A 25343-nucleotide genomic window follows, 5' to 3' on the forward strand; every position below is an offset into this window, starting at 1 on the left:
ACCCAAGCTGCCTTTCCCAAAAGCTCCCTTCCGGAAAGCACTATAGGGCTATTAAAACAAAAACTTCACACTATCGTAGAAGTTTCTTTCCCCAGAGATTTAATCTGATCAGCCATTCTGCTTAGCCCTCCCTGCCCCTTCTATCTGCTATCTCTATCACTGCATTTTTTATAATGCTGATTACATTGAAAATATATGCTGCTATTTATGTATTTATGTACTTTTTTCTATATCTGTACTTCAACCTCATAACTTATTTTTGTATAAATGTTTATCTTTATCATTTTTAAATAATATTGTTTTATATTGCACGTCGTACCCTGACCAACACACCACAGCAAATTTCTGATCCTTGTTGTTTACAGCACATAAGCTTTTCATCTCATTGAAGTTTCCAACAGTGATGAATATTTGAACTACTAACAATTTTTCAGAGGGAAGTGATGGTTTCACCTGGATTCCAATGCACCCAAATCACTATTGGTCACAGCCACTTTATTTTCAATATCCATTCGAATGCAGCCAAGAAGTGTGTTTGGGATAACTGCCAGAAGCCTGAATTTCAACTGAATTTCAACAGTGGAAGGGAATTCTTGGGGTAGGTAAACAGGTGGAATCCAGAGTAGGTAAACTTCAGCTCTTCTTGTGGCTCCCAAGTGAACACTTGCTGTTTGTGACTCACAATGGGAAGTATAAAGCACAGTACGTTATAGCACAGTACAAGCCCTTCAGCCCAAAATATTGTACCTATACTGTGATCAATCCATCCCTTCCCTCTGACTTAGTTCTCCTTTTTTCTATCATCCATGTGCCTATCTAAGAAATTCTTAAATGCCCCTAATGTAGGCTGGAGATATGTCTCTACCAAGGGAGGTGGAAGGCATTTCTTCCCTCTGCTAGCCTGTAGGTCACCTTTGGGCAAGGTGTAGCACCTGCTTAGCCCCCGGATCACGGTCATATGAAGCTATAGAAGTAGGTGATGGATGGTCGTATGAGCATCTGGTGCAAATCACAAGTCCTGGTTATGCGACCACTGATGCCAGGCAGACAATCTCTGAAGAGTATTGATAATGGCTGGGGTCAACCATCCTGTAGAGACTCTGCCCAGAAGGCCGCAAAGGCAAACCTCTTATGTAGAAGAATTTGCCAAGAACAGTTATGGTCATGGAGTAAGGAGGAGTAAGTTCTCCTTCCCTCCAGAAGTCTGGAGGTCACCCTTGGGCAAGGTGTAAAGACCATGATTTACATATCATATGACATGGAACCTAATGAACAAATGTAAATGCCTCTACCACCACCCCAGACCATTGAAATCTCCACTCTCTGAGTAAAAATCCTGCCTCTAACATTCTCCCTATAATTTTCTCCTATCACCTTAAAAATGGTGATCAAGAAGAAAGAACATTTTACTTCAAGGTTAGACAATCCAGTGTTAAGTCGAGAAAGTTGTGGCACACCAGATGGAAGATGAGATACTTTTGCTTGAACTCATGTTGCATCTCACCATAACAGCACGGGAATACAGAGAGATTAGAATGCAAGCAGAATGGTGAGTTGAAATGGCAGTCAGCTGGAATTGCATAACGTGATCTCACAAACCATATTAGTCTTCCTCAGTACAGAACACCAACAGACATCCATGCAGTGCCATGTGTTCAGAACTACATCAGCCACAAATTACACATGACATCTAAAACTTCAACAACCTTCTACAGATGTGTAATGGAGAGTATATTGGCTGGCTGCATCACAGCCTGGTGCAAACACCAATGTCCCTGAATGGAAAATCCTACAGAAAGTGGTGGATACAGCCCAGTTCATCATGGAGAAAGCCCTCCCTACCACTGAGCATGTCAGGAAAGCAGTATTCTTCCCCCCCCCCCCCCCCCCCCACCACCCAGGGCATGCTCTCTTCTCGCTGCTGCCACTAGGAAGAAGATACAGGAGCCTCAGAACTCATAGTATCAGGTTCAGGAACAGTTATTACCCCTCAACTATCAGGCTCCTGAACCAAAGGGGATAACTTCACTTTTCTCCATCATTGAAATGTTCCCACAACCTATGGACTCATCTTCAAGGTCTCTCCATCTCATGTTTTCCACATTTATTGCTTATTTATTTTATTTATTTATTTGTTTGTTTGTTTGTTTGTTTGATTTGTATGTTATTGTTTGTTGTCTTCTGTACTCAGGTTAAACTCCCAAGTGAATGGTCTTTCATTAATTCCGTGTTGGTTATTATTCTATTATGCATTTATTGAATATGCCCACAAGAAGATGAATCTCAGGGTTGACATTACGTACTTTGAATATAGTTTTAAAATCCTCTACCTTGGGAAAAAGGCTGTAAACATTCCACCTTATCAATGTGCCACATGGTTTTATATATTGCTGTAATCTCTCCCACACTCCAGGGAAAGATGGCCCAGCCTATTCTGCACCATTTCCAGCTTAAAGATATCTTTCCTGTAGCCAGGCAACCAAATCTGCACACATTAATCCTAAGTGTGATCTCACTAATATCATTTATAATTCAAGACCCAAGATTGTTTAATGTCATTTCCAGTATACAAGTGTAAAGGAGAATAAAGTAACTGTTACTCCCGATCAGATGCCGCACAAAAAAAACACAATAAGATAAAGGACACAATAAAAATATAATACAGAAGATAGCTTTTATAGATAAGATTGATTGTATGTCCATAAAGTGATGCTAGATACAGGAATATCTGTACATAAGGTGACAGACATGATAAAGTAGTGGTATTTGGGGGGTGTGGAGGGGTGGGTTAGTGGGTGGAGGTGTTGATCAGCTTCATTATTTAGGGAAGGTAACTGTTTTTGAGTCTGGTGGTCCTGGTCTCCTCCCCGATGGGAGTGGGACAAACAGTCCATAAGCAGGGTGGGTGGGACTCTTCATGATGTTACTTGCCTTTTTTCCAGCACCTTTCAATACATATGCCTTTGATGGTGGGCAGGTTGGTGCGGGTGATGCGTTGGTCAGTTTAGACTACCCGTTGTAGAGCCTTCCTGTCCGCCATAGAGTAGTTTCCGTACCATGCAGTGGTAGAGTGCTGATGTCCAAACTCACAACCCTGAGCGATGAAGGGAAATGTTCCTTCTACAGTGCCCTGTATGTCTGTGTTGCCTCTCTCAGAGAGGTACCTGTTCCCCAAGGTCTTAATTCTATGGGTAGCGCAGTGGTTAGCGTGATGCCATTACAGCTCAGTGCATCAGAGTTTCAGAGTTCAGTTCCGGTGTCATCTGTAAGGAATCCTTGTACGTCCTCCACGTGGAACGTATCAGCTTTCCCTGGGTGCTTCGGTTCCCTCACACAGTCCAAAGATGCACTGGCTAGTTTGTTTGGTCATTGTAAATAGTCCTGTGATTAGGTTAGGGTTAAATCGGGGCTGCTGGGGCAGAGTGGTTCAAATGGCCAGAAGGCCCTATTACATGCTTTATAGCTAAATAAATAAATGCATACAAACAACACTCTCCAGGGCCCTACCCCTTACTGTGTGAATGCTGCCCTTAATTAACTGAGCAAAATGCAATATCTCACTCTTGTCCGACTTAAATTCCATTTGCTGTTCCTTGGTCCATTTCCCCCTTCATCTACTTCTTGTTGTAGTCTGTAATAACCTCTTCATTGTCCACTTCACCACCAAGCTAGTGAAAAATGCACTGCAGACACAAGGGATTCTGCAGATGATGGAAACCTCGAGCATCTCTTGGACCGACCCTTCATTAGGACTGGAAATGAAGGGAGCAGAAGCCAGAGTAAGAGGATGGGGAAGGGGAAAGAATATAAACTCGATGATAAGTAAGACAAGGTGAGGGAGAAGGTGGATGGAGGGGGGGGGGGAGACAGGAAAAGTGCCGGGAGGAAGATCAGTGGTGAGGAACCCCTCTGTAAAGCGGAGGGTTGGGGGAGGGAAACGTGCTTAGTGGTAGGATCCCACTGCAGATGGCGGAAGATATGGAGAATGATGTGCAGGATACAGAGGCTGGTAGATTGATAGGTAAGGACAACGTGAATGCCATCCCTGTTATGATGGCAGGAGGATGGCACATGGGTACAAGTGTGGCAAATGGAGGTGATGCAGGTGAGAGCAACATCTAAATCTATGTCGGATCCACTTGTTAATAAATATCAGATAATTTTTTTTATTATTATTATCATTTTGGGAGAATTTGCATGGAGCTAGACTGCTGTAAGTCAAATCTCTTATCACCGGTGGTGTCTCTGCGCTGAGAGTTCTCCTGAGTATATGAGGGATGATCAATGTTTCAGGTCAAAACACTACCTCAGCACCCTCCATGAGTCAGGCTTGTCCTGAATTTGGAATAGATGTTGCTTAAAGAACTCTCACGTCAGATTAGCTTTATTTATCACATGTACATGGAAATATTGGGTGTCAGGGTGGAGAAACATCTCTACCAAAGGAGGTGTAAAGCACAACTTCCCTCTGCTAGACTGTAGGTCACCCTTGGGCGAGGTGTAGCACCTGCTTAGCCCCCAATCAGGTTCACATAAAGCCATGGTCTCCCGTCTGGTCGTATGAGAAGCTGGTACATATCATAAGTCCTGATTATGCGACCACTGATGCCAGGTAGACAATCTTTGAAGAGTATTGGTAAGAGTATTGGTCACCTGTCTTGTAAAGACACTGCCCAGAAGAAGGCACTGGCAAACCACTTCTGTAGAGAAATTTGCCAAGAACAATCATGGTCATGGAAAGATGACCGTGATTGTCTGCATCATACGACATGGCACATAATGATGAAGATGATGACATGGAAACATAGAGTGAAACGTGTCGTTTTGTGTCATATCAGTGAGGATTGTGCTGGGCAAACGACAAGCATTGCCATGCTTGTGCTGCCAACATTCTGGCACTAACATAGTCAGGTCTGGGCTTGCACAATAACAGTTACTCCCAATGTTTTCTCCCTACCTAATAACGTTGTCATTTGACAACATTAGTCAATGAAAGCAAGCATGCAGGTACAGCAGGCAGTGAAGAAAGCTAATGGCATGCTGGCCTTTATAACAAGAGGAATTGAGTATAGGAGTAAAGAGGTCCTTCTGCAGCTGTACAGGGCCCTGGTGAGACCCCACCAGGAGAATTGTGTGCAGTTTTGGTCTCCAAATTTGAGGAAGGACATTCTTGCTATTGAGGGAGTGCAGCGTAGGTTCACAAGGTTAATTCTCAGAATGGCGGGACTGTCATAAGTTGAAAGATTGGAGCGACTGGGCTTGTATACACTGGAATTTAGAAAAATGAGAGGGAATCTGATTGAAACATATAAGATTATTAAGGGATTGGACACACTGGAGGCAGGAAGCATGTTCCCGCTGATGGGTGAGTCCAGAACTAGAGGCCACAGTTTAAGAATAAGGGGCAGGCCATTTAGAACAGAGATGTGGAAAAACTTTTTCCACCCAGAGAGTGATGGATATGTGGAATGCTCTGCCCCAGAAGGCAGTGGAGGCCAAGTCTCTGGATGCATTCAAGAGAGAGTTAGATAGAGCTCTTATAGATAACGGGGTCAAGGGATATGGGGAGAGGGCAGGAACGGGGTACTGATTGTGTATGATCAGCCATGATCACAGTGAATGGCGGTGCTGGCTAGAAGGGCCGAATAGCCTACTCCTGCACCTACTGTCTATTGTCTATCATCTATTGACATTCCCCTCAGGTCCAGATTATTCTTCTTCATAAATATCTTAAAAATTATGGAGTTATAATCATTATTCTCAAAATGTCTCCCACTGAAATCCCAATCGCTAGCCCAAGTTTATTTCCCAATGCAAGGTATCATATGTATCTTCCTTCTTGGATGCACCTAACAAAATCTGCCACACCTAAGCCTGCACCAAGTCAATACTGGGGAAGTTAAAGTCGCACAGTACAATAAACCTGTTGCTTTTAGATTTCCATAATCTATCTACATATCTGATCATCTGTCTCTCTTCTTCTTCTTAAACCTATCACCCTTACTGGGGCACAGGCTGTTGATAGCAGCTCGCCAGAGCCCTCTGTCCTGGGTCAGGCTTTCAAGCTGTCCGAAGGTGTAACCCATTATTCTTGGTGATCTTTCCTCTCCCAGGAATGAGCTCCTTGGAGCTTCTGCTGGTTTCTGTAGGACTGGGTTTTACGCAGTGGGGTTACTAAATCCATGCCCGGTACTCCTCCTTTCACAGTCGGACTTGTGACCATCCATGATAGAGCTCCAGAGGCTATAACATGACCGCCACAGGCTCAGACAATTGTATGAGCATTAGGTTCCATGCCTCCAGGTTCAGGGACAGTTATTACTCTTCAACCATCAGGATCCTGAACCGGTATGGATAACTTCACTCAACCTCAACATTGAACTGATTCCACAACCTACAGACTCAATTTCAATGACCCTACAACACATGTACTCAATAGTTTATTGCACTGTTTGTCTTCTTTTGCACATTGCTTGTTTGTCAGTCTTTGTGTGTAGCTTTTAATTGATTATATTGTGTTTTTTTATTCTACAATGAGTGTCCAGAAGAAAATAAATCTCAGGGTGGTACAGTGTGTCTTTTTTTTTTTGCAGTCATTCAGGAACATTCTGGAAAGTTGAGCTACTGGTCCGATAACTCCCTCAGCCAAGTCTCCGTAATGGCTCTAATATACCAATCCAGGTTCAAAGATTATCTGCCTTACTCTTAATATTCTTTGCATTGAAATTAACAGATCATTAATCCCACCTATTTGCTTAATATGGAACATGGAATGGTTCAGCATAGAAAGGCTCTTTGGCCCACAATATTGTGCTGACCCTTTAAGCTACTCTATGGTCAATATAACCCTTCCCTCATACATACCTACTTAATACCAACACCTCCTCTGGGGCATAGGCTACTGACATGAGCTCGCCAGCGTCCTCTGCTTGCTTCTGTCTTTCAAGTTGTCCTCAGACACAGCCTGTCTTATTGGCGTACCCTTCCTCTCCCAGTGATGAGGTCTATGGAACTTCTGTTGGTGTTTCTGTAGATCTGGGATTTTACGGGATGGGGTTGCTAGCCCCATGCCCAACCCTATTCCTTTTGCAGCCAGGCTTGGGGCCATCCATGGCGGAGTTCCCACATAGCCCTCCATTGTTCTGTCATCCATGCACCTACCTATGAGACTTTTAAATGTCCTAATGTTCTTGCCTCTACCATCACCCCTGCCAAGGCATTCAACGCACATATCACTCTCTGTACTTACCTCTGACATCCTCCCTATGCTCTTCTCCATCTATCCTTCTGTAGATGTGTGGTAGAGAGTATATTGATTGGTTGCATCATAGCCTGGTATGGAAACACCAATTCCCTTGAATGGGAGATTCGAATTCAAGTTCAGGTTTAATTATCATCCAATCATATATGAATTTAGCCAATACCTACAAACATATGCACACAGTACAGCCTGCCAATCCACTGATTGAATACTGGAGAGCAACATCAACAGGAGAGGCCAGCCCCAACTGAGCACAAACACCACACTATACTGCCTCTTGTGTCTCCTCTCCTGGACTGCAGCAGCAGACAAGCCCGTGGCTTGAGGCCTAGTCCTCGCTGCAACTGAGGCCACGCGGCTCCCCCACTGTATGTCACTCCACCAAACAAGGGAAACAGGCCTGCGGCTTCTTACATTATCATTGTTCAACAGGGTCCTGCAATTGCAATAGAAACGTCCAAAATAATCACCCGTGGTTACACCGCACGCTGCCTTCGTGCACGAACTCTGATGCCTTTGATTCTTTCCTGCAGCAGGCAGCAACACAGTCTGCATCCAGTCCAGCACCTCAATCAGCAAGCAGCTCACTAATTGGATAGACTTGCAGTACCTGAAGTTCTTGGAGTCCAGCATCATCTTACAATTGTAAAAAAGACATTTAACAAAGAAAAATAAATCGTTGGTTGACTCCAGAGAGGCCGCTGCATCCAAATGCACCACCATCATACCAGAAGTCCTACCTTATTACTGGATGAAGGATGTCAGAAAACCTACAAAAATAGTGGATACGGCCCATTCCATCATGGGTAAAACCCTCCCCACTATTGAGCACATCTACATAGAGAGTTGTCACAGGAAAGCAGCATCTATCATAGGGATGCCCACCACCCAGATCATGCTCCCTTCTTGCTGCTGCCTTCAGGAAGAAGGAACAGGAGCCTCAGGACCTACACCACTAGTTCAGGAATAGCTAATGCTCCTCAACCATCAGGCTCTTGAATCAAAGGCAATAACTTTACTTGCGTCATCATTGAACTGTTCCCACAACCTATGGACTCACTTTCATGGACTCTTCATCTCATGTTCTTGATATTTATTATTATTATTTCTTTCATTTGTATTTGCACAATTTGTTGTCTTTTGCACACTGGTTGAACACTCAAGCTGGTGCAGTCTTTCATTGATTCTGTTATGGTTATTATTCTATTATGGATTTATTGAGTATGCCCACAGGAAAATGAATTTCAGGGTAGTATATGGTGACATATATGTACTTTGATAATAAATTTACTTTGAAACATAATAAGTTTTACTTTGAACGTTGAACCTTAAAATTATGCCTCCTCATATTAGCCACTTTGACCCTGGGAAAAAGCCTCTAGCTGTCTACTTGATCTATGTATGTCTGTTGTCATCATCTCTCTCCTTCACGTTAAATTTTCTACTCCCATCTGATGTTATTGGTGGCGTGGTACAGAAATATATGTAGCCTGGCTTGAAAGATATATTTGTATAATGCAAAGCAAGTTTTGTTTGAAGCAAAACTTTTTGTCTTCCCTAGCCGAATTCTGGATGATATCAGCGCATTCAACGACACGCAGAAGAAGAGGCAACTGTTCAGGTTTGTGATTGGGCGAGTTAAATTAAAATTTCTATTAATTTGGAAGCAGCACTAATATTGACGGCAGTTTCTTTTCCTCGCTGGGTGATAGAGACGGAACAGGGAAAACGTCCAGCAGTCGGCAGAGTAGCACTGAGGCTGACGCAAAGTGGACTGACCAGCGACCCTGGAGTAGTACAGACTCTGACAGCTCCAACCGAAACCTGAAGCCTCCCGTAACAAAGACAGCAAGTATTGGCGGCATAACGGTGCTGACTCGTGGTGACAGCACAAGCAGTAACAGGAGTGTGGGCAAACTCTCTAAAACAGGTAGCTGGTATTCACCAGGTTCTGGAGTTAGCCTTGTTCCACTGCATTTCACGATGGCAAACAGGAAATAGCCCAAACAGCCTGAAGTGATTAATTATTTGTTTATTGAGATACAGCATGGAATAGGCCCTTCCAGTCCTTCAAAGGACACTGCCCACTGATTTTAATCCTAGCCTAACCATGGGGCAGTTTACAATGACCAACTAACCCACCAATTGGTATGTCCAGAGCACCAGGAGGAAACCTGTGAGAAAAACTGAGAACATACAAACTCCTTATAGGCAGGGGTGGGAATTGAACCCGAGTTGCTGATACTCCAAAGCATTGTGCTAATCACTACACTACCATGCCACCCGAATGTCTCAAAGGTGACAATAAACTGCGTTCAAATGGTTAATTGCATTATCAATTTTAAATTGTTTCCGGTCAATACACAGACAAAATGCTGGAGGAACTCGGCAGGTCAGGATTGGAATAGACAATCAATATTCTGGGCCGAGACCCTTCATCGGGGCTGGACAGGATGGGGGCAGAGTCAAGAATAAGAAAGTGGGGAGGGGAAGGAGTACAAACGGGCAGGTGATAGGTAGACCAGGTGAGGGGGAAGATGGGTGGCTGGTAGAGGGGGTGTGAAGAAGGAAGCTAGGAAGGGAATAGGTGGAAAAGATAAAGGGCTGAAGAAGAAGGAAGCTGACAGGAGAGGAGAGTAGACCATGGGAGAAAGGGAAGGAGTTGGGGCATCGGTTGGGGGGTGATGGGCAGGTGAGGAAAGGAAAAGGGGTGGGAGGGAAAACAGAATAAGGAATAGAAAAAAAAGAGAGGGGGAGGATTGAAATTACCATGTTAGAGAAATTGATGTTCATGCCATCAGGTTGGAGGCTATCCAGACAGAATATGAGTTGGAAGTAGAGGAGGCCGTGGATTGACATGTTGGAATGGGAATAGGCAATCAATCATGTTTCTGAATCATGCTGCTTAGCAATTGTAACAAAGGTATAGTTTTCTTTGTCAACTTACAGATTTGATCCTCTCTGCCTTTTTAGTGAGCACAGATGCAAGGTGTGTGACAGGAAGAATTAGACCATAAGACCATAAAGCATCAGAGCAGAATTAGGCCATTCAGCCCATTAAGTCTGTTCCAGCTTTCTATCATGGCTGATTTATTGCCTCTCTCAATCTCATTCTCCTGCCTTCTGCCCATAATCGTTGATGCCCTTACTAATCATGCAACTGTCAACCTCCACTTCAAGTATACCCATGACTTGACCTCTACTGTGTCTGTGGCAATGGATTCCACAGATTCAACACCATCTGGCTAAAGAAAGTCCTCCTCATCTCTGTTCTAAATGGATGTCCTTCTATTCTGAGGCTGACCACTGGTCCTAGACTGCTCCACTATTGGAAACATTCTCTCCATGTCCACACCATCTAGGAATATTAATGGTTGATTGATCTAAGTGAGATCCGTCCCTCATTCTTCTGAACTTCAGTGAGTACAGACCCAGAACCATCAAACGCTTCTCATATGTTAACCCTTTCATTCTCAGGCTCAAACTTGTGAAACTCCTCTGTATTGTCTCCTATGCCAACACACCCTTTCTTAGATAAAGTACCCAAATTGCTCACAATATTCCAAGTAGGGCCTCACCAATGTCTTAGAAAACCTCAACATTACATTCTTGCTTTGATATTCCAGACTTCTTCAAATGCACGTTAAAATTACTTTTGTGTTCCTAACCACTGACTCAACATGCAAGTTAATTAAGGGAATCCTGCACATGGATTCCCAAGTCCCCTTGCACCTCAGATTTTTGAAAAAATTCCCTGTTTAGAAAGTAGTCTATGCCTTTATTTCTTCTACCAAAGTGCATGACCATGCTCCTTCCTACACTATCTTCTATTCATTCTTCTTTGGCCATTCTCCTAATCTTTCTAAGTTCTTCTGCAGCCCTTCTGTTTCCTCAACACTACCTGCCCCTCCACCAGTCTTTGTATCATCCACAGATTTGGCCACAAAGCCATCTATTCCATTATCCAAACCATTGACATGTATTTTGAAAAGAAGCAGTCCCTACATCAACACCTATGGAACCCTACTGGTCACCGGCAGCCAACCAAAAAATCCCCCTTTATTTTCACTCTTTGCCTATTTTATCATCTACCTCCAGGTACAGTACCCAGAAACCTCATCCTCAATAATAGATTCCAACATCATTCCATCCACTGAAGTCTGGCTAACTGGCCTATAATTTCCTGTCTTATGCCTCCTTAAATAGTGGAGTGACTCTAACAATATTCTACTCAACTAGAACCATTCAAGGATCTAGTGATTCTTGAAAGATCACTTTTAGCACGGCCACAATCTCTTCAGCTACCTCTTTCAGAACCCTGGTTGTAGTCCATCTGGTACAGGTGACTTATCTACCTTCAGATCTTTCTTCTTCACCAGTACCTTTTCCCTAGAACTAACTACACTTATTTCTGACACCTGACATGCTTGAATATCTAGCATGTGGGTGGTGTCTTCCACGAAGAAGTCTGACTCAAAATACTTATGAGATCATCTGCCATTTCTTTGTCCCCCTTTACTATCTCTCCTGCATCATTTTCCAGTGGTCGGATATCCACTCTCGCCTCTCTTTTACTTCTGATGTTAGCCATTTCCACCCTGAACAACATCTCTGGCTATCCACCTGATCTATGCCTCTTAGCATCATGTACTCTCGGTTGTAGAGTTTTTATAGATCTCCGCATTTGTAGAGCTGAAACTTTAATCTCAGAGAACATGCTCTGTTATCCTGGCAATATCCTGGTAAATTTCCTCTCCACCCTCTCTAAAGCTTCCGCATCTTTCATATAATGAATTGGGTAGAAAATAACAAATTCTTTTGCCACACAAGTTAATAGGGTGGTTAAGAAGGCATAGGGTGTTTTTGCCTTCATTAATTAGGGGATTGAGTTCAGGAGCTGTGAGGTAATGTTGCAGCTCTGTAAAACTCCGGTTAGACCACACTTGGAATATTGTGTTCTGTTCTGGTCACCTCGTTATAGAAAATAGAACATAGAATAGTACAGCACAGTACAGGCCCTTCAGCCCACAATGTTGTGCCGACCCTTAAACCCTGCCTCCCATATACCCCCCCCCCCACCTTAAATTCCTCCATATACCTGTCTAGTAGTCTCTTAAATTTCACTAGTGTATCTGCCTCCACCACAGGCTCAGGCAGTGCATTCCATGCACCAACCACTCTCTGAGTGAAAAGCCTTCCTCTAATATCCCCCTTGAACTTCCCTCCCCTTACCTTAAAGCCATGTCCTCTTGTACTGAGCAGTGGTGCCCTGGGGAAGAGGTGCGGGTTGTCCACTCTGTCTATTCCTCTTAATATCTTGTATACCTCTGTCATGTCTCCTCTCATCCTCCTTCTCTCCAGAGAATAAAGCCCTAGCTCCCTCAATCTCTGATCATAATCCATACTCTCTAAACCAGGAAGCATCCTGGTAAATCTCCTCTGTACCCTTTCCAATGCTTCCACATCCTTCCTATAGTGAGGCGATCAGAACTGGACACAGTACTCCAAGTGTAGCCTAACCAGAATTTTATAGAGCTGCATCATTACCTCGCGATTCTTAAACTCTATCCCTCGACTTATGAAAGCTAACGCTCCATAAGCTTTCTTAACTACCCTATCTACCTGTGAGGCAACTTTCAGGGATCTGTGGGCATGTACCCCCAGATCCCTCTGCTCCTCCACACTTACAAGTATCAAAGTATCAAAATTTTAAGGTATTTTGAGGAAAGTACAGGGGACACAACAGAGGTACAGTAGGTTCATCTAACATGCTGCTGGGGATGGTGGTAGATGCAGATACATTTAGATGGCCACGTGTATGAGAGAAAAATGGAAGGCTATGTGGAAATGAAGAGTTAGATTCATCTTAGAGTAAGTTAAAATGTCAACATGACATTGTGGACCCAAGGGTCTGGAGTGTGCCATAACAACCTATGTTCTAGGTTAACATAGTGCATGGTTAAGAATTGTTTTCATTGCCAAACATTTTGATTGGAGAAGGCCTGACAGTTTTAATCTCTGTTGTCACATTAACAAAAGAAGGCAAGGCTCTGTCACTGTTTTAAGAAAATCCTTTGCTCTGTTAGAAAGTGAGTCATTAAACGTAGCATGTTCTTGCAAAGTTTAAACAGTATTTTGCATTCTTTAGGTTCGGAGTCTTCCAGTAGTGCTGGCTCGTCAGGTTCTCTGTCGAGGAGCCATCAGCCATTGCACAGTGCAAATGTTATCCCGGTGTCAGTCAGCTCCACCGGGTCCATCTCCTACCCAGATGGTGGAATGGGTGGACAGGTGGCATCCCCCAACACAAGCTACATCCTCCTTCCTCTGGAAGCCACTGGAATACCACCTGGCAGCCTGCTGTTAAACCCACACACAGGTTAGTGTGATTGCTACCACACCTCAATGCAAATAAATATCAACGTAATCAGAAGTGTGGCGGATAGCACCACGCTTCATATCGCCGGTGATGACTGATCAGGGTTCAATCCCTGCCGCTGTCTGTAAGGAATTTGTACATTCTCCCTGTAACCACGTGGGTGTCCTCTGGCTGTTCCAAAGAAGGTTGAGGGTTAGGGTTAGTAAGTTGTGGGCATGCTATGTTGATGTTGGAAGCATGGCAGCTCTTGCTGGATGCCCCCACCACTTCCTCAGATTGTGTTGATCTCATTTCACTGTAAGTTCCGATGTACAAGTGACAAATAAAACTAATCCTTAACTTTATCTCTTCTACCACTGAACTTCTTTCACAAGACTGCAAGGACTAGCCTTCAGCCTTTTATCTGACAAGCTTTCCATTAATGCAGATATGTCTCTGTAGAACGGAGATGAGGAGGACATTCTTTAACCAGATGGAGGTGAATCTCTAGAAATCATTGCCACAGGTGGCTGTTGAGGCCAAGTCATTGGGTGTATTTAAAGCAGAGGTTGATAAGTTTGTCATTAGTAGGGGCATCAAAGGTCATGGGAGAAAACAAGAGAAGGGGTTTGAAAGGGACAATAAATCAACAATCAAGGATCAACTTTATTCACTATATACTCATTAGGAAATTGCTGTGCTGTGTTGGTGCAATTAGCTAAAAAACAAGATTCAACAATCGCGGGTAAAGCCCTCCCCACCTTTCAGCACACCTACATGAAACGCTGTCACAGGAAAGCAGTATCTATCATCAGAGATCCTCACCACCCAGGTCATGCTCTCTTCTCACTGCTGCCATCAGGAAGAAGGTCCAAGATCCTCAGAGCCCAACACCATCAGGTTCAAGAACAGTTACTACCCCTCAACCATCAAGTTCTTGATCCAGAGGGGATAACCACTTTATTTTCAAGGACTATTCAGCTCATGTTCTCAATAATAATAATAATAATAATAATAATAATAATAATAATCTATTATTATTATTATTATTTCTATTTTTTGTGTTTGTACAGCTTGTTATCTTCTGCATACAGGTTGAACACCCATGCTGATTCTGTTATGGTTATTATACTATAGGTTTACTGAGTATGCCCACAAGAAAATGAATCTCAGGGTTGTACGTATATGGTGATGTATATGTACTTTGATAATAAATTTACTTTGAACTTTGACAAAGAATTAAAAAAATTATAAAATAAGTTATAGATTAATGGATGGATATAGAATACAGTAAATCAGCCATGATGGAATGGAGGACAGACTCAATGGGCCGAATAGCCTATTTCTGCTCCTATGTCTTATGGTCTTATAGTCTTGGGGTGTGTGTTGATCCTTAAACTCTAGAATAGAATCTATGCCTTTTCTTCACTTCAGATGCAGTTCTATGCCAGGAGTTCAAGGGTGATGGACTTGCGTAACAAATCTGAACTTTTATAATAATTAAAATAAAGTTCAAAGTTCAAAACATTTATTATCAAAGTATGTATACTTTATACAGTCTTGAGATTTGTCTCCTCACAAGACAAAGAAATCCGACAGAACCCATTAAAAAGGCTGTCAAACGCCCGCTGTGCAGAGAGAAAAAAGCAAGCTGTGCAAACAATAAAAGTTAGCAAGTGGCATTCCGAGCTGAGGTTCACAAAAGTGAGATAATTGCAGGCCACTTCCTCAGTTCAGTGCAGAGTTGAGCATCATCGAGCAGCAAGCGGAACATCAGTGCGACGCCCATCTCTGGACCCGATACCCCGTCCCCCCAATCTGGCTCAGTGCTTAAAATGTCCAAACCTCACGTCTTTCCGTGCTCTTGGGCTCAGGCTCCATCTCCACTCTGCCTCACAATTATAATAATAACTTATTTATAGAGGACTTTTCATACAGACAATGTAGGCCAAAGTGCTTTACAACGGGATAGTCAAACCTGAAAAAATAAAAGACAAAATAAAAACAAGAATAAATAAATAGTTTTTTTTGAGTTGGCATTTAAAAGTGTCAACTGAGTCTGCATCCAGTATAGTTTTAGGTATTGAATTCCACAGTTCAAAAAAAATTTCATCTTTTGAGAAAGATTGTTTAAATTTAAGAGACTGACAGAGGAAGACATTTAAGCTCAAGCAGATTTATGTGTTTAAATATTTAAATTACTGCAGTTCTATTTGGTGTATTCATTGTGTGTATTACAGGCCAACCCTTTGTGAATCCTGACGGGACGCCGGCTATTTACAACCCTCCCACTCTCCCACAGTCAGTTCGAGGCCAGCTTCCTGGGCAGGCTCAGCAACAGCCCAATCCACAGACCCAGCCTCAGCAGCAGCAGATACCCAGTCACCTAGTTCCACAGGTGAGCCATACCTGTTCCGTTGACAAAATGTGTCTTATTCCCTGTTCAGAATCAGAACCAGGCTTACCATTACTGGCATATGTCATGAAATATGTTGCATTGTGGCAGAAGTACGTTGTAATACATAATTCAAGAACTATATATTACCATATAAAAATATATATATAAGGTTTTGAACCTTATTGATCATTATTGATTAGTTCTGAGGGGAATATATATAAAATACGTACAGCAAAAAGAGAACAAATAAAGAAAACAAGAGAGAAATAGTGCACATGGGTTCATTGTCCATTCAGAAATCTGATGGCGGAGGGGAAGAAGCTGTTCCTGAAACATTGAGTTGTGTCTTCAGGCTCCTGTACCTCCTCCCTGATGGCGGAGGGAAAGAAGTTGTTCCTGAAACATTGAGTTGTGTCTTCAGGCTCCTGTACCTCCTCCCTGATGGCAGAGGGGAAGAAGTTGTTCCTGAAACATTGAGTTGTGTCTTCAGGCTCCTGTACCTCCTCCCTGATGGCGGAGGGGAAGAAGTTGTTCCTGAAACATTGAGTTGTGTCTTCAGGCTCCTGTACCCCCTCCTTGCCCTGAGCGATGGGCTGCTTCTGAAGGCAAGCAACTACTTGCCAGCCATTAACAAAACCAGGAATACAACTAAATGCTTTATTAATAACACATTTTCAGTAAAATAATTATGGTAAACAATCACTGCAAACAATGAAGAGGCAAGTGGAGGCAAGGCTGAATCGAGGGTCGAAGGGTGCGGGTGCGAGGTGAAGTCAAGGCGAGGTCGAGGCAAGGTCGGGGCGAGTGGAGCGGAGCAATGTCAGAGTGGAAGGAGGCAGATTCAAGGCCCGTCACAATGTTTACTCCTCTCTGCACCGCAGCTGAGGCTGTGGCCTGCTTCAGCTTTGTGTCCAAGGACTCACTTTGTTCTAAACGCTATTTGCCTACTTTTATTCTTTGCACGATTTGTTTTTTTTTTTCCTTCTCTGCATGTAAGGTGTATGGCGGTCTTCTTTTTTGATGTGTTCTTTTGGATTTCTTGTTTTGTGGCTGCCTGTAAGGAAAGGAGAGCTCAAGGTTGTTTAATGTATGGATACTTTGATAATAAAAGTACTTTGAACTTAACGATGGAAGCCATCTTTTTGAGGGATCACTATTTGAGGATGTTCTGGATGCTGGGGAGGCAAATGTCCATGATGGAGCTGGCTGAGCATGTAACTTCCTGTCCCTTTTTATGATCCTGAGCACTTGCCCCACCATACCAGTTGGTGCAACCAGTTAGAATGCTCTCCACAGAATATCTGTAGAAATTTGCGAGAGTCTTTTGTCAGGATCTTCACACGCAGAGTAATATTGTGATGGAGAGCACTTTCAATTTCTAGAGTACGTCATGGGATTCTATATAGCAGGGGTTCCCAACATTTTTTATGACATGGCCCAATACCATTAAGCAAGGGGTCTGTGGACCCCAGGCTAGGAACCTCTGTAGTACGGTCATAGGACCCTACAACAAAGAAATAGACACTTCAGCCCATTAACTCCATGCTGAACTCTTATGCTACCCTTCACACCCTCTCACACTTATCCAAACTACTTTTAAAGGCTGTAATAAAACCCGTTTCCACCGCTTCCAGTAGCAGCTCATTCCTCTGAAATGATAGCACAAGGAATTTAAAGTTGCTGACCCTCTCCATTTCTGGTCCTCCAATGAAGACTGGCTCGTGGATCCCTGATTTTCTCCTCCTGAAGTCAATAGTCATCTCCTTGGTCTTGTTGACATTGAGTGAGAGGTTGTTGTGGCACCATTCTGCTAGATTTTCAATCTCCTTCCTATATGGTGATTTGTCACCACCTTTGATTCGGCCTATGACAGTGGTACGGTCAGCAAACTTAAATATGGCATTGGAGCTGAGCTTTGCTTCACATTCAAAACTATAAAGTGAGTAGACCAGGGGGCTAAGCTTATAGCTGTGTGGCGCACCTGTGCTGATGGAGATTTGGAGGAGATGTTGTTGCCGATCTGAACTGACTAGAGTCTGCAAATGAGGAAATTGAGGATCCAATTGCACAAGGAGGTATTGAAGCCAAGATCTGGAAGCTTATTGATTAATTATAAGGGATAATAATACTGAATACCAAGCTATAGTTGATGAAGAGCATCCTGATGTATGCACCTTTGCTGTCCAGATGTTCCAGGGTTGAGTGAAGAGCCAATGAAATTGCATCCGCTGTGGACCTGTTGTGATAGTAGAAGTGGATCCAAGTTACTTCTCAGGCAGGAGTTGAAATGTTTCAGCACCAGCCTCTCAAAGCACTTCATCACAGTGGATGATAGTCACTGAGGCAGGTTACCACACTCTTCTTGGGCACCTGTATAACTGAAGCCTGCTTAAAGCGGGTGAGTACCACAGACTGCCAAAGCAAGAGGCTAAAACTATCAGTGGACACTCCAGCCAGTTGATCAGCACAGGTCTTTCGTACTCAGCCAGGTACCCCGTCTGGGCGAGGTGCTTTCCATAGATTCACCCTGCTGAAGGCAGCCCTCATGTTTGCCTCAGAGACTGAAATCACAGAGTCTTCAGAAGCTGTGGGAGTTCGTGAAGGTACCTCAATGTTTTGATGGTCAAGGTGAACATAAAAGGCATTGAGCTGGCCTGGGAGTGAAATATTGTTGTCACCTATGCTGCTGGGTTTCACTCTGTAGGAGGTGATAGCATTCAAGCCCTGCCACAGCTGCTGAACATCCTTCAGTGATTCAAGTGTGGTCCAGAATTATCACTTCACCCGTCAGATGGCTTTCCAGAGATTGTACCTGGACCTCTTGCATTTTGCTTCGTTGCCAAACCTGAATGCCACTATTCTAACCCTTAGCAGATTGCAGACCTCATGGTTCACCTAGGGCTTCTGGTTGGGAAAGACTTGGAATGATTTTGTGGGAGCACACTTGTCTGCAACCATTTTTATAAAGTCCAAAACAACTGTAGTGTATTCATTCAGATCCTCTGATTAGTCCTTGAACATGGCCCAGTCCACCAACTCGAAGCAATCCCATAGCCACTTCTCTGCCTCCAGCAACCACCCCTTTGTTGTCCTTATCTCTGGAGTCTCACTCTTTAGCTTCTGACTGTATGCAGGTAGAAGGAAGACAGACAAGTAATCAGATTTCCCAAAACGCAGTCTATGCAAGGATCGATAGGCATTCCAAATTGTAGTAGAACAGTGACCGAGGTTGTTGGGATCCCTCATGCTGCAAGTGATATGTTGATGATAACTGGGCAGAGATTTCTCCAAACAAGCTTGACTGAAGTCAATGATTTGAAAGGCGTTGGGGAAGGCTGTTTCTTGATTGCTGATGGTGGCACTCAGTACCTCAAATCTCTTCTTAACACAAGCCTTTGACATCAGATACATTGGGGAAAATTAAGAAACTCTTAGATAGGCAGATGGATATTAGAAAAATGGAAAGTTATGTTAGAGGGGAGGGTTAGCTTGATATTGGAGTAGATTAAAAAGATGACGCAACATCATGGGCTGGTCTTTGTTCTGCGTCCTCAGAGCTGGTGTAACCTCGGCTGTTTGAATGGACAATGAAAATAGAACAGTGTGCACCATCTGGCCCATGACGTTGTGCCAGTTAATGTCAGTCTTCAATAAAAGACTTTCTCCTGTGTATCATTGATATCCCTCCAGTCCCTTCATATTCATGTATACCTAAAACAGTAAACTGCCTGCTTCCACTATGACCCATGGTGACTCTTTATAAGGCCCTGGTGAAGCTGCATTTGGAGTATTGTGAGCAGTTTTGGGCGCCTTATCTAAGAAAGGATGTGCTTACATGAAAAGGGTTCAAAGGAGGTTCATGAAAATGATTCCGGGACTGAAAGGCTTCTTATATGAGGAGTCACTGACGTCTCTGAGCCTGTACTCAGGAATTCAGTAGAATGAGGGGTGATCTCACTGAAACCTATCAAATGTTGAAAAACCTTGATAGAGTGGATGTGGAGAGGCTTTTTCCTATTGTGGGGAAGTCTAGGACCAGAGGACACAGATAGAGTGGATGTGGAGAGGCTGTTTCCTATGGTGGGGAAGTCTAGGACCAGAGGACACAGATAGAGTGGGTATGGAGAGGCTGTTTCCTATGGTGGGGAAGTCCAGGACCAGAGGACACAGATAGAGTGGGTATGGAGAGGCTGTTTCCTATGGTGGGGAAGTCTAGGACCAGAGGACACAGATAGAGTGGATGTAGAGAGGCTGTTTCCTATGGTGGGGAAGTCTAGGACCAGAGGACACAGATTGAGTGGATGTGGAGAGGCTGTTTCCTATGGTGGAGAAGTCTAGGACCAGAGGACACAGATAGAGTGGATGTGGAGAGGCTGTTTCCTATGGTGGAGAAGTCTAGGACCAGAGGACACAGATAGAGTGGATGTGGAGAGGCTGTTTCACATGGTGGGGAAGTCTAGGACCAGAGGACACAGATTGAGTGGATGTGGAGAGGATGTTTCCTATAGTGGGGGAGTCTAGGACCAGAGGACACAGATAGAGTGGATGTGGAGAGGCTGTTTCCTATGGTGGGGAAGCCTAGGACCAGAGGACACAGATAGAGTGGGTGTGGAGAGGCTGTTTCCTATGGTGGGGAAGTCTAGGACCAGAGGACAGAGATAGAGTGGGTGTGGAGAGGCTGTTTCCCATGGTGGGGAAGTCTAGGACCAGAGGACACAGATAGAGTGGGTGTGGAGAGGCTGTTTCCTATGGTGGGGAAGTCTAGGACCAGAGGACAGAGATAGAGTGGGTGTGGAGAGGCTGTTTCCCATGGTGGGGAAGTCTAGGACCAGAGGACACAGATAGAGTGGGTGTGGAGAGGCTGTTTCCTATGGTGGGGAAGTCTAGGACCAGAGGACACAGATAGAGTGGATGTGGAGAGGCTGTTTCCTATGGTGGGGAAGTCTAGGACCAGAGGACACAGATAGAGTGGGTGTGGAGAGGCTGTTTCCTATGGTTGGGAAGTCCAGGACCACAGATAGAGTGGGTATGGAGAGGCTGTTTCCTATGGTGGGGAAGTCTAGGACCAGAGGACACAGATAGAGTGGATGTGGAGAGGCTGTTTCCTATGGTGGGGAAGTCTAGGACCAGAGGACACAGATAGAGTGGGTGTGGAGAGGCTGTTTCCTATGGTGGGGAAGTCTAGGACCAAAGGACACAGATAGAGTGGATGTGGAGAGGCTGTTTCCTATGATGGGGATGTCTAGGACCAGAGGACACAGATAGAGTGGGTATGGAGAGGCTGTTTCCTATGGTGGGGAACTCTAGGACCAGAGGACATAGCCTCAGAATATAGGGACATCCTTTTAGAACAGAGATGAGGAGGAATATCTTTAGTTAGAGAGTGGTGAATGTGTGAAATTCGTTAGCACAGGTGGCTGTGGAGGCCAAGTCATTGGGTATATTTAAGGCAGAGATTGATAGATTCTTGATTGGTCAAGGCATGAAGGGATATGGAGAGAAGGCAGGAGATTGGGGCTGAGAGGGAAATGGATCAGCCATGATGAAATGGTGGGGCAGACTTGATGGGCCAAATGGCCTATTTCTATTCCTATATGGTATGGTCTGATGGTCTAACTTATTCCAGGCACCTACCGCTCTTTGAATAGAAAATAAATAGGACCTCACATCACTTTAAACTTCCCTTCTGTAACTTTAAAAGCATATCATCTGGTGTTTGATGTTTCTACCCTGGAGAAAAGATTCTGACTGCCTTTGCTATCTAGGCCTCTTGTCATTTTAGAAACCTCTATCAGGTCTCCCCTCAGTCCCTAACGCTCAAAGAAAGCAGCCCTAGTTTGTGCAACATCTTCTCATACATCTAATGCAGGCAACCTCCTAGTGGACCTCTTGTGCACCGTCTCCAAAGGCTTTGAATATTTCCTATAATGAGGTAACTAGACTAAACACAATATTCAAACCCGAGAGATCTGCAGATGCTGGAAATCCAAGCAACACACACAAACTGCTGGAGGGACTCAGCAGGCCAGGCAGCATCTATGGAAGTGAATAAAAAGATATCCCAAATGTGGCCCACCCAATGTTTTACTGAATAGCTCTTTTTATGTCATAAGAGAATGAATTTGTAAGACTATTTACACCTTAAACATAACCCTCCCATCCATTTTCCTATCCAATTTCCACATAAATATTAAAATCAAACCCGCATTCACCACTTACCCATTTCACACTCTCGCCCTACCCTGAGAAAAGAAATTCCACCTCATGTTCTCCTTAAGCATTTCACCTGTCACCCTCAACCCATGACCTCTAGCTCTAGCCTCAGTTCACCCAAACTCAGTGGAAAAAACCTGTAAGCATTTAACCTATCTATACCCCTCATAATTTTCTATACCTCTATCAAATCTCACCACATTCTCCTATGCTCCAGGGAATAAAGTCCTAACCTATTCAACCTTTCCTATAATTTCAATCTTTCAATTTTATTGATATCTTTCCTCTAGGTAGGTGACCAGAACTGAACACAATACTCCAAATTGCTTCAACAACTCCTAATGCAAACTTCAAGATAACATTCCATCTCCAGTTGTCTATAGTTTGATTTATGAAGGCCAATGTGCCAATAGCTCTGTTTATGGCTCTGCTTATGTTTATGTTTATCTTCTGTGACCGTGATGCCAAACTATTGATGATTTATGTCTCCATTGAAATATATAGCAAACACAGAAAACTGCCGGTATCTTAGTGGTTGTTTGATTTGGACCATAAGACAAGGAAGCAGAGTTAGGGCTTTTGACCCATCAAGTCTACTCCATCATTCCATCATGGCTGATTTATTATCCCTTTCGTTCCTTGCATGTCAAATTTCAGTGCTCTGTAGATCTCTGCAGTGTAGCTTCAATAACTGATATTGGTAATTAATTCTTTTCTCAGCCTGTGCAAACAATGCAGTCTTCTTCTCAGACGGGACAGTATCCAGCCGCTTCTTATCCTTCCCAACACCTACTGCCTGTTTCGCCCACGCAGCAGTTTCCTGTGGTACATCAAAACGTTTATTTCTGGTTTCTATGTATTAACTGTAATATTTGCAATGTGTGTATAAATGTAATAAGTTTGTTTATGTGCTTCACTTTCAGGGTGACTATTAAGACATAAGACCAAAAGATACAGAAGCAGAATTAGGCCATTTGGCCCATCGAGTCTGCTCTGACATTCCAACATGGCTGATTTATTATCCCTCTCAACCCTGTTCTCCTGAACTCTCCCCTAACCTTTGAAATCCTGACTAATCAATCTCTGCTTTAAGTATACCCAAATGACTTGGTCTCCCCATTTTCCCGTGGCAATGAACTTCACGGATTCACTACCCTCTGGATGAAGAAATCCCTCCTCATCTCCGTTCTAAATGAATGTCCCTCTACTCTGAGGCTGTGCTCTCCATTTTGGGAAACATCCTCTCCACATCCTCTCTATCGAAGCTTTCCAATGTTCGATAGGTTCCAATGAGACTCCCACCCCCACCCCACCTCATTCTTCTTAACTCCAGTAAGTACAGGCCCAGAGCCATCAAATGCTCCTCAAACGTTAACTCTTTCTTTCCTGGAGTCATTCTCGTGAACCACTTCTGGATTCCTCTCCAGTACCAGCATGCCTTTTCTTCGATAAGGAGCCCAAATCTGCTCACAATCCTCCAAATGCAGTCTGACTCTTCACTATATTAACCATAGTTGATAGTTCGTGTTTGACATTATATCTATATCACTTGCCAAAATATTTGTGAGAAAGTGTGAAAACTAAATCAGAAAAGTAATAATAATTATAGACAGAATCAAACAAGAGAAAATCTGCAGATGCTGGAAATCCAGAGCAACACACACAAAACGCTGGAGGAACTCAGCAAGCCAGGCAGCATCTATGGAAAAGAGTAAACAGTTGACGTTTCAGGCTGAAACCCTTCGGCAGGACCTACTGAAGGGTCTTGGGTCAAAATGTCAACTGTACTCTTTTCCATAAATGCTGCCTGGTCTGCGGACTTCCTCCAGGATTTTGTGTGTTGTAGACAGAAGCAAGTTGATTTACACTGATGAATTTTCATATTGATAAATAATATATTGTAAGTGAAAAAAAAAATTGAAAGTCTTGGCCAAGAGATTCTGCAGGTGCTGGAAAACCAGAGGAGCAAATAGAAGACCCTGGAGAAATTCAGGAGGTCAGGCAGCATCTATGGAGATGAACAGTCATTGTTTTGGAAGTCTTATTATTAAACAGATATATGTTACCAGACCTTCAAAACACACATGAAAACTGTTTCTAAGGGTTAATTAACTTATAACTATCCAAGAAAATGACATTATTGAATTTTTGAATGCTCAATAAAAGAAAAACCACCAAAATTTTAAAGAATAAATGGAGGAAGGAACAGGCTATCTGACTTCCTCTTGTCTGTTTAACGTTACAATCAAGACCTAGCTTGCTTTGGAGATGGTGTGCAGAGGAGGTTCACCACAATGCTGCCTGAATTAGAGGACATGTGCTATAACGAGAGGTTGGACAAACCTGGCTTGTTTCTCTGGAGTGGCGGAGGCTGAGAGAGGATCTAATAGAGGTTTGTAAGATTATGAGAGGCATTGATAAATGAGACAGATGGTACCTTTTTGCCTAGGTTTGAAATGTCTGATATTAGAATGCATGCACTTAAGGTGAGAGGAGGTTATTGCAAATGAGATGTGAGGGGCAATTTTACTTACACAGATAGTGCTGGGTGCATGGGGTGGTAGCAGATGCAGATAGACTAGGGACTCGTAAGACACATAAGAATAGACATACTTATGTGAGGAAATGGAAGGATATGGACAATGTGTAGGCAGAGGGAATTAGTCTGATTGGCTATTTGATTACTAATTTAATTGGTTTGGCACAACACTGTGAACTGAATGGCCTGTTCCCATGCTGTAATGTTCTCTGTTCTATAAGATACTTATACCATCTGCACAATTTTTTAAAAGTTTTTGTTCTTCTTTGAGCTGGTCAATAGAAGCTGAGCCTGTGCTCGTTAGTTATGGTTGGCTTCAGTGTTCCTGTGTTAGAGAGGAACAAATGCAGTTGCGCTTCTTAACTTCCAGGTCAGAGAGCAGCACAGTATACAAAAAGGCCCTTTGGTCCATCCAATCCATGCAAACCCGTTATTCTGCCTAGTCCCATTGACCCACACCCCTCCCATTGATTTATTTTTCCAAACATCTCTTAAACAGTGTATTCAAACCCACATCCACCACTTGTCCTGGCAGCTCATCCACACTCTCACCACTGTCTGAGTGAAGAAGATCCCC

General features: G+C 43.5%; 1 protein-coding gene across 1 annotated transcript in view; it reads left to right on the forward strand.

The window, feature by feature from the left end:
• The window catches only part of arpp21 (cAMP-regulated phosphoprotein, 21), a 323923-nt gene that overhangs the window by 241233 nt on the left and 57347 nt on the right, over positions 1-25343 (forward strand). Inside the window, exons 13-17 of the mRNA XM_059984261.1 lie at positions 8823-8882; positions 8974-9191; positions 13410-13637; positions 15857-16014; positions 22948-23052. Of these exons, the coding sequence (XP_059840244.1) occupies positions 8823-8882; positions 8974-9191; positions 13410-13637; positions 15857-16014; positions 22948-23052 (769 nt within the window). The remainder of the gene's footprint in view (positions 1-8822; positions 8883-8973; positions 9192-13409; positions 13638-15856; positions 16015-22947; positions 23053-25343) is intronic.

Source organism: Hypanus sabinus, chromosome 1 (assembly GCF_030144855.1).
Source record: "Hypanus sabinus isolate sHypSab1 chromosome 1, sHypSab1.hap1, whole genome shotgun sequence".
NCBI lineage: Eukaryota > Metazoa > Chordata > Chondrichthyes > Myliobatiformes > Dasyatidae > Hypanus > Hypanus sabinus.